At 45.2% G+C, this 10,441-nt stretch overlaps 1 protein-coding gene across 1 annotated transcript; it reads left to right on the forward strand.

The window, feature by feature from the left end:
- Window positions 1-3,706: 3,706 nt before the first annotated feature.
- SMIM10L3 (small integral membrane protein 10 like 3) lies at window positions 3,707-5,787 on the forward strand. Its single transcript, XM_071760434.1, has 2 exons — window positions 3,707-3,996; window positions 5,539-5,787. Exons 1-2 carry the CDS (start codon window positions 3,811-3,813, stop codon window positions 5,557-5,559), a joined length of 207 nt encoding a protein of 68 aa, XP_071616535.1. The 5' UTR covers window positions 3,707-3,810; the 3' UTR covers window positions 5,560-5,787.
- The last annotated feature ends 4,654 nt before the right edge of the window (window positions 5,788-10,441 follow it).

Raw genomic sequence — 10,441 nt, forward strand, 5'->3', positions numbered from 1 at the left:
CTGCCTGGGGATGTCTCCAGAAGACAGGTTCGCCTTTTCCACCTCTAAGGGTGGCTCCCTCACCCAATGTAAGTGTTCCCCTCTACCCCCGTGCTAAACCCTGCGAGGAGCCCGTAGCAGCAGCAGCAGCAGCAGCAGCAGCAGCAGCAGGACCGTGAGTGCCTTCGAGGTGGCTTGGTCCCCAGCCCCTTCGGGGAGGTGGCCGTGCAGGTTTGGGGCTCTGTGGGAGGCTCCTGTCCCTTTCCGGAGAGTTGGGGGTCTGTCGGTGATGTTTTTTCCGCAGGGAAGGTGGAGAGAAGGAAGAGGCTGTGCGTGGTGCCCGGGGAGAAGAAGGGCACTGAAGAACAGCTGCACATAGGGCAGGCATCCCACGTCCTCTGCGTGGCCATCTCGTCAGATGTCAAGTGCCTGGGACCATAGAGGGGGTTGGCGCATGGGGCGGAGAGGTGAGGGGGGAATGTATCTCCTGCCGGGGGTACATTGCTGGGTTAAAGCAGCCCCTGCCTCCACGGGAGTCAGGAAGGGGTCGCTGGGGCCCCTCACAGCATGTGGGGACAAAGTGGAGGCTGGGGTGGGCCCTGGGTTCCCGGGGGACAGGTCTCAGGTATCCCCCACATTCTGCCAGAATCAAGCTGATGATGATCCGGGCTGCAGCCACGTGCACGCACCTGCACATCTTCCCTGGGCACCGCGGTGCTGTTTGGGTGAGTGGAGGCATCAGCTGTGATGGCTGCGGGGCCAGGCAGCGCTGTCCTCCCTGGTGCCCCTCACCACTGCCCCCGTGTCCGTCTGTCTGTCTGCAGGGCCTGTCCTTCCAGAAGAGCACGCACCAGCTCTACAGTGCCTCCCTTGACCACTGCGTCAAGGTCTGGAAGGCAGCAGAAAATGCACACGTGGAGACCCTGTAAGAACTGGGGGTTCCACTGACCCTCCCTCACCCTCAGGAGGCCCTGTGGCTGAGGGCTGTGCCAACTGCAGCTCTTTGCCACCTGACCCTCCAGACTGGGGCACCAGGATGTCATGACAGGGATGGACAGCCTGAGCCGGGAGTGCTGTGTGACATCGGGGGACGGGATGGCAGCGTGAGGCTCTGGAAGATCCCGGAGGAGTCACAGCTCGTGTTTGATGGGCACCAGTAGGTACGGAGGAGAGGGGTGGTGAGCAGGAGGGTCTGGCTGGGGCAGTGTGTGAGGGTTCTGAGCATCAGCGGGAGCCTGGTGGCACTCTGGGGACACTGCTGCACCTCCCAGTCCTGAGGAGGATCCCAAAGCATGCTCAGTGCAAACGGGAGTTGTCCCTTCTCTTTGCAGGGTCTCCATTGACTGCATCCAGCTCATCAACAGGAGCACGTGGTGTTGGGCACCAATGAAATGTCCAAACCTGAAACCCAAATCACTTTAATTACATAAATTTAAAAAAAAACAAAAACAAACAAACAAACAAACAAAAAAATCCAAACAAAACAAAACAAAAAAAACCCCAAACCAAACAAAAAAACCTCACAAACACCAAAAAAAAAAAAAAAAAAAAAAAAAAAAATCAAAAAAAAAAAAGGAAAACAATCTACTCAAAAATTTGGTTGGGCTCAAGAACCAGGGTCCCATTACTTGTCCTGAGCTAGGGATGGGGGGCAGCAGATGTTTGCCCCTGCTCCTGCCCTTGCCCCCAGGCAGGGCTGAGAAGATCTGGGCATGGGGAGGGAGAAAGGGATGGGAATAGGGGGATGGGAGAAAAAGAGGGAGGGAGGTTGGGAAAGAGGGATGTAGGGAGAAAGGGAGGGAGGGAGGGAGGAAGGGAGGGAGGGAGGGAGGCAAAGAGGGATATAGGGAGAGAGGGAGGGAGGGAGGGAGGGAGGAAGGGAGGAAGGGAAGGAGGGAGGGAGGCAAAGAGGGATATAGGGAGAGAGGGAGGGAGGGAGGGAGGGAAGAAGGGATATAGCAAAGGAGGGAGGAAAAAGATTGACAGGGAGGGAGGAAAAAGCATGACAGGGAGGGTGGAAAAAGGGTGACGGAGGGAGGAAAAAGGGTGAGAGGGAGGGAGGGGAGAAGGAAGAAAGGACAGGTTGTGGGAGAAGGGTGGGAGGGAGAGGGCAATATTTATCTGTTAAAATCCCATCTGAAGTTCAGAAGTTTTGATTGTGTTAAATAAAAATGAAAGTTCTTTGTTTCTGCTCAAATGTAGTGTTTTAAAAAGTTGGAAGGTCTTCCATGGAACTAGATGAGGAAAAACTGTCAAAGGGCAGGTGTGGGTTGTTAAATGGGTGGGAAGGAGGGGCTGGAATAACTGGTAAGAAAGATGGTTGTAAGTCAGTGAAAGGGGATGAGGATGAAGAAAATGTGCAGTTGTGGTACCCTCAGCTCCTCGTCTCCAACCCGGTGCTGATACGGGGGGAGTAGAGGGAGTGAGTGAGCCAGATTCAGCCCCAGAAAACCAGTTCCCAAAGTCCTCAGGGAAATATCCCACATTTAAGAACAACCCTTTTTATTCCAATGAACAGCAGTCCCTCCCTCCCTCCCTCCCTCCCTCCCTCTCACCCTAGCCCTTCCTTCCTTCCTTCCTTCCTTCCTTCCTTCCTTCCTTCCTTCCTTCCTTCCTTCCTTCCTTCCTTCCTTCCTTCCTTCCTTCCTTCCTTCCTTCCTTCCTTCCTTCCTTCCTTCCTTCCTTCCTTCCTTCCTTCCTTCCTTCCTTCCTTCCTTCCTTCCTTCCTTCCTTCCTTCCTTCCTTCCTTCCTTCCTTCCTTCCTTCCTTCCTTCCTTCCTTCCTTCCTTCCTTCCTTCCTTCCTTCCTTCCTTCCTTCCTTCCTTCCTTCCTGTAACAGAATTTTCCAGAGGTTTTCTGCTTTATCATATAACTAATGGATTACAGACAAAGAGACTGCAGATGAACCTGAGAAAGCATCCCTTTTTGTTCTGGAATTGCTCTTGCTGCGGACCAGCACAATTCTGTAGCAAAAGAGTAGGTTTTTTTTACTGGGAGCTTAGATCAAGATACTGATTTTTTTTTCTTTTTCCTTTTAAAGTTATTTAAAGCCGATTGAATGAAAACTGTAGAGCAGTTCTTTATAAATGGTACTGGTCACCTATCAACTTCTGGAGCATTTCCCCTACCTGCAAAGCAAGTGTCAGGGTAAAAATTTATCACAAAGAGCTTCCTTGGAAATGTCTGCGAAATGGTTTGGAAATCTTTGCAAAATGGTTTGGAAATCTTATGTGTAGCCTGGACTTGAACACTATTTTAAATTCAGCGTAACTATTGGCTTGAAAACGTATGTAGTGTTTCTTTACGGAAGCAGCTGACTGGCAGATCTTATCACCTAACTGCACAAACAAAACAAAATCACAGAAAAAACTCACCCAGGCCCACAAATCATTAAAATGAAGGCCCATGATTTCTTGATTGAAAAGGCTGGAGCGCACAGCTGGATCAAGCCCTCAGGTTCCTCCCCAGCTCAGGGGTACTCGCTCGACTGGAAACGGATTTTACGAACGGCAGCGACTCTCCCTGGTCTGCCAGCGCGGTTCGGACACCCGAGGGCGGGACGGGGCGGGACAGGGCGGGACGGGGCGGGACAAGGCGGGACGGGGCGGGACAGGGCGGGGCTGCAGGCCCTGAGCTGAGGCGAGGGGCGGAGAGGCCCCCACGCCCCGCCCGCCCCACGGCACCGCCCGGCGCACGCACGGCGCCCCAGTGACGTAAGCACGCCCGCCCGCACGTCGCCGGCGGAGGGCTCCTCCCCGGTGGCGTTACCCGGCGCAGGAAGGGGGCGGCTGCGGGGCCCGGGTGGCGCGGCGGGGCCGCGGGCGGGGGTATATGGCGGCGGTTCTGTCCGCCCTGGCTGCCAGGCTCTCCCAGTCGGCCGCGGCCAGGTCCTACGGGGTGTTCTGCAAGGGGCTGACCAGGACTCTCCTCATCTTCTTCGACCTGGCCTGGAAGCTCCGCATCAACTTCCCCTACCTCTACATTGTCGCCTCCATGATGCTCAACGTTCGGCTGCAGGTGGGCGGAGGCGGCGGGGTGGGTGGGTTCGTGACCCGGGGGGTGTCGGGACCGCCCGTTCCCGGTTTTCGGCAGCCGCTGTCGGTTCCCCTGGGTAACGGTAAGCGCCATTGGACGTGTCCCCCGTCCTGGCCTGGGGCGAGGGGAGGCCATCGCGCTCCCCGGTGTCACCAAGGGAAGCGTCGCTTGGGTTCCGCACGGATGCCATCGGCCCCGGAGGTTCTGCCCGTGCTCAGGTGCGGGGACCCCGTTACACCCCTCGCTTTGGATGCTGGCAGCAAACGTGCCGCTTCCTCGGATCGAGTTCATTCGTGTTACTAAGCCATCGTTACCGTAAAGATAAGCCATAAAAACATGCGTATTCCTGGCACCCTGTGAGGAGCTAATAAAACAATTTCCTCTGTCCTTTGTTTTTTGTAGAGTTAAAAACAATTGCAGAGGGGCAGTAGAGAGGCAATTTTAAATAATGGTAATTTTTAAAAATGGCAGTTCAAATTTGTGTCTTTCCTGTCTTGAGCCCATTTCTACAAAATGTGGAACTCTCTGAAGCAGCTATGACTTAAAACCGTTGAGAGCTTTCACTTTTTGCAGGGTTGAAGTTTCATTGGTTTTGTGATGAAATCGAAACTTTACTTTTAACTTAACTGTCAGCAGGAGCAGGCTGTCGACCATCACAACAACCATCTGCTCTGGCCAAAGATCGGACACTTACTTTCTCCCCATAAACACAGCTGTAATGAATGTTTTGACAGGTGGCTAGTGGCCAAATGGCTGAAAGACGTCTGGTTGCAGTCTGTGACTAGTAAAAGGCAAGCTGATCTGGGAAGAGGTCAAAATGTGGTGTCCTGTTTTTATTTTGGGGATTCTGTCTTCAGTTCTGAAGCTTGAAATTGAACCACATGGTCAAGAATTGTACACAAAGCTTTGTAACATCAGTGGATAAAAATGCCTCGCCTTTGCTTGTTATCAGTGTTGGTACATAACAGTTCTCATGTAACAACACCAGCCTGTCATTTGATTATAATGGAACCAATACCCTCAAACCGTGCTGGAGCAGCCAGTCTGACCAGTTCTTCTTGGGAAGCTGTGCATGGGGCACAGCTGATTTCCAGTGTTGCGTGTCCCTTTTCAGCATGCACTTCTGTTTACAGGGAGATTAATATTTGTCTGTAATGTTAAGCCTCTAATCAGTTATATTCTGCATTTCTATTAGTTAAAGAAAGTCATATTGTTAGCAGTGAATGTCTCTAGCTGCTTATTTGCAGATTTGCTTTGATGCTGATTACCAAAAGAGAGTCTGTAGCAGATTTAAACTGCAGCTACAGAAGGAATTCTCTATTTGGGTACACTGCCCACTGCCCTCCCCTTTTGATGTGATCAAGCAGCAGTTGGGTTATCCTTTTTTTTATGTTAAAAATGGATTTTATATATATATGTGTGTATATATATATATATATATATACACATTCACACACACACAAACACTGATCACCAAGACACTGGGACATGATGGTAGTCACTTTCTGCATTGTTTCTCTTTAGGTCCACATTGAGATCCACTGACCTGTGACTTGGTGTGCTGCTTGCATGGTGTGCTGCAACTGGAGTCAGCTGCACCCTTCTTCAAATGAAACCTGCTGAGAAACAGCAAAGCTACACTTGTCTTCTCTAGGACTATGAAGAAAGAAGATTTAAACCAGAAACGAGTATGTGACAGTGGCTCAGGTCATTACAAGGCAGCAGCTCATCTAACAAATATACATTCCATCTTAAACAATTCTCAAAATCATAGTAGCAGTTTACGAAAAGAATTATTTCATTTTAACACCAGGAACTGTTCTCTCTTTAATACTATACATCTGCCTTATATTGGCAAGGGAATGCCTCTAAGTTTGAGTGAATCAGCAGAGGGAAACTCATGTGCAGCTGCTCCTTGGAAGAATTCATTTAATCTTCATTTTTCTTCTGGGAAAGACATTCTTTATAGGGTTTCTCACTGCATTAATAGTACTTCAGTTATGTGCAGGATGAAGGAAGCTTGTAGTTTTGCTGGAAACTTTAGCTTACGCTGTCCAGGAGACAACTCTGTTTGTTTTGCACACTTCTGGCTGGGAAATCTGTGGTATAATCAAAACCTGCAGTTTCTGGAATTAGAAAGGAGCATCAGCAAAGGAAAGGAATTGCAGTCTGCAGGTCTTAAAGAACTGGAGCTTTGTGGACTTCCTGATCTCTGTTCTGTTCCAGCTGCAGTGAATGAGTACTGTGTAGGACTCCCAAGCAACCAGAAACCATGTTTTTTTATTTGTTACTTAAACCTTGTATCTTCAGAGCAACCACCTGGATACAAGAAAATGCTTTCAAATATAGAATATGTGACTAGTAATTTTCACTTCATACAGCTAGCAATTTCTTCGCTAGCTTTTGCACTAGCAGGTTTCTGGTATGCAGTAGTGAGGGTAAAAGAGTACCAAGGTTTTAATAATTAACTATTTTTAACATTAATAGACAATTGACTAAATAACAGAGACAAGGTTGCAGTACAGATTTTAGTGAGAAGTAGACAGCTAAAGTAAAAACTATACTTGTTTAATTGCTAGCAAACCTGGCCATTGGAAGAAGTTGTTTTTTTTTAATTTTTAAAGAATATCTGCATCAGAGTCGAAAGAACTTCTTAACCTCAAAACTCTGTGGGACTACTGCAGGTCTGACATAACTCTAGACCAGAACCCAGTTTGACTGTGTAGCACAGACCTTTCTTTTCTCTAGGGGTTGTATCAGCTGAGTGTTCTGGTTAGAATTCACAACCATTTCCAACAAAACTGTTTCTTCTAGAATTGAATTCCTGCCCTGAATCCAAGAGTAATTAATGTCAAAACACTTTGGACTGGAAAACTGTTGGGAGGGTGGTCTTCAGTACAGCATAATTCTCAGCATTGTTCCTTTCCAAGGATGGTGCTGCTCTAATTTAAACAATATCTCATGAGCTTCATTGTGCAACAATAGACACTATGGAAAAAAAATCTAAAATGTTTTCTTTCCTAGAAAAAGCAATTGTTATCAGCAAAGCACAGTAATAATTTCTGGGCCTGTTGACTGGCTTTGGGACAGACTTCTTACAAAAGGGTTTGGCAAAGAATGAAGCAAGTATGTTGGAATCAATAGACCTGCTTGTGAATTTGCAGGAATAGGCTCCTGTGGGCACTTAGATGGAAAAGTTCATTGTGTAGTAGGCCAAAGTTTGAACTCTGTGCCCAAAATTCTCAACAGGGAGTTGTTGTAGGTGGACTTCATGTGTGTTCTGTGGATTTATCTAAAGAGGGAGGTACTGATCTGATGAGTTAGGAGATGTTCTCCACTCACCTTTCTAAGTTAAAAGTGAGAACTTAATGCAGAGTAAAGTCATGCCAGTGATTCACATACCAAATATCCTTTTTGCTAGCTAGTTTAATTAATTTTGGAAAGGGAATAAGTGGTAGTGCATTTTCGTTGAACTGAATTTACCTAGAAAGCCAGTGGTTTCTAATGTTTTAATTTGGGTGTTAGCACACTTCTGTAGGTAAGTCTTTGGTTATGAAGATGAAATGCCAGTTAAGGGAAAAAATGCTGGAATTTTTAAACTTTGAGTGCTGAAAGTAAGATATACTACTTTTTATGTTTAAAAGACACGTAGTGCTTTTATTATCCCCACTGGCTGGCTATTTAGAAGATATAAAAACCCCACTTAATTTAGAAAGTAACTCTTTCCCTGGTGTATACTTTTATTGTTTTATCTTCTAGACTTTTGACTACATGATTACCTGTCACAAAAGTACAAAAAATTATTTTGATGGCAGGAGTTTCCTTTTAGTCAAACCATTGCTACTATTCACTCCCATCTCCAGTGCTGCAATTTAGCACCCTTGCAGTGTTTATGTTAGTAACATGAGCATTTGTGAATCAAGGTTGCTGAAGTGATGTGGATCTGAAACCACAAACATCAGAAACAAAGACACTGCTCCAAATGTCTGTGTTACAGTGTTAAAGCTGTTGTCTGCATACAGGTTGACCCTCACACACCCCCACCCTCCCCCCTCCCAAGAAAACCAACATTTGGCAGAACTCTGAGGGTAGAGGAATGAAGGTGGGGAGGAGGAGCTGAAGCCTGTTCAAGTTGGCTTGACTGCTAAAGAAAACATTGTGCAACTGTGTCTTGGCCACTATACTGGCCATGCAGTCAAAGACAAACTCTTTTCCTCTAGGGTGAGTTTTAGTTTGGTTTTATTGTTTCTTTTTTTAAGAAAAAGTTGCACAAAAACACAAGTCTGCATCCACAATTGAGTACATGAACTTCCTAGATACAGAATGTATCTGCATGTTTTACCTGTAGCTGTTACTTGAGACCTCCTCATCTGTTCAGCTGAACAGCAGCACGGAAGATTCTCTGCTCTGCTGTACATCATTTGGGAATTGTGTATTTAGAGAACCACAGTAACCTTAAAAAAAAAAAAAGGGGGGGAGGAAGGGGAGAATAAAACATGAGAGAAATCACTTGTAAACCAGAATTTATAGTTGAGATAAGTGGGTGCCAAGGGTCTCTTTATTGATCATAATAACCCTATGCAGGAGGGGATTGTGGAATGCTGAATCATGTTAGGTATCACAGTCCAACTAATACAGTCCTGTTTTAAGCAAAATCAGACCTTCAGTCACTTATTACAGAATCACTTTAAATACATACACAGTACAGCTAAGTGAAATAATAGATATTTTTGTGTATTATATGTATATTGAACGTAAGATATAAAGAACGTGTCTTAAGTGAGTGGATTTAATCCATTTTAAGATAGTTTATATACTTTGCCTTGGATTTTGTTGCTTAAAACCTAAAAAGTTGACTTTCTAACTTGAACATTCCTTCTGAAATTCAAATAAAGGATAGTTTGGTATGTTAAAATCTCATGTAATATACTGCACTTTAAGCCTGGGGAGGCCATAAACTGAAAGCGCTGTTCTTGCACTAACAGAACCACTTGACTGGTGTCAACAATGCTCAAGTGGCCTTTACTGCCTGGGGGAGAACACAGAACCTGAGGGAGGGCAGTCCTTTGAAGCTATATAAAAATCAAACACAGTTTAGGCCACTGTTCTTTCCCTACAAATGTTTTCATATTAACTCATCTCAGAAGATGGGAGGTGTCTGTATGGAGTTTGGTGGCTTCAGTAAATTAGATGTGGAAGGTGCTGTTTTGAGAAATGTGCTGTTAGAGCTGAGATGGATGACTGTTATAGTACAGAAGAGTGAACTTTTTTAGTAGGGGTAAAGGACCTTTATATTGAACCAGGAGTTGCCTTATTTCCAGTTACTCTCTCATCTTGCTATTTTGTTTGTGTTGGAAAGATATTTCTAAGCAAAATGTCAGGGTTCTATTAAACAACTCAAGCTTTCTAAAATTTCACTGATTGGTGTCTGGATTCTTCCTGCACTACATAGGAAAGAGTAATATTTCTGCTATTAGAAAATGAAATAAGTAAAAAAATATTAAATATTTAGAGAATTGCCTAGTAGTCTCCCACAAATGTACATATGAGTGGAAATTTACTATATGGTGTACTGCTTGGAAAAAGAAAATATATATTAAAATGTGTATATACAGAGCTCTGCATGTAGATCAAAATGTGTTCTATCACAGTATGATGTTGGAATGCTTATGCAAATGCTTATTTACTTTCTGACATTACAATGGAAAATGCAGTAGAGTTGGTGGTGTACTTCTTGGTGTGATACTAGCTAGTGCAATCCTAGAAATCATCTGTGTGCATCATCATGCACCCAGTGAGACAGTTCTATCTGTAGACATTTAGTCTTTGCTTTCTCAGTGTTGGGTTGGAGTTTGTGGTTTGTTGTCTTTTTTATTTATTTGGGGTTTGGTGATCTGTTGTTTGTTTTTCTTCTCATGCTTTTTGTTTTTTCAGGACTGTAAAGACTGCACTTTCTTAAAACTTTGCCAAAGTTTTCTTTCTCCTTTTCTTGTCCCCTGTCCATCCTTATAGGTATATACACTTAATTTTTGGAAGAAGCAAGCCTGTATGTACTTTCTGAATGTATTCTTCTTACTGTCAGTTTTTTCTGGTTTTATGGCCTGGTCTTACCTCTGTTTTCCTTCTTTTCTGTTCCATTTCAGAAACACTCCCCTGTAATTATGCATAACAAATTGACAGAAACCATGCAGAGATATAAGCATCTGTAGTCTGTCACTAGAGTGTATGACAAGTATCTGACAAAGCAAGAGGTAGTCAATATGACATATTTCTGCTTTTTTCCTTCAAAACAGCTGCTTTGATGAAAATCTATTTCAAATTTGTAGGACCTCTGTCAGCTGAGAATTGCAGAAATTGGGGCTTATAAAAAACATTCAGGATAAAACTCAAGAAACAATTACACTACTCTCTTCAGTATTCTTCAGGT

This window comes from Heliangelus exortis, chromosome 17 (genome assembly GCF_036169615.1).
Source record: "Heliangelus exortis chromosome 17, bHelExo1.hap1, whole genome shotgun sequence".
Classification (NCBI taxonomy): Eukaryota; Metazoa; Chordata; class Aves; order Apodiformes; family Trochilidae; genus Heliangelus; species Heliangelus exortis.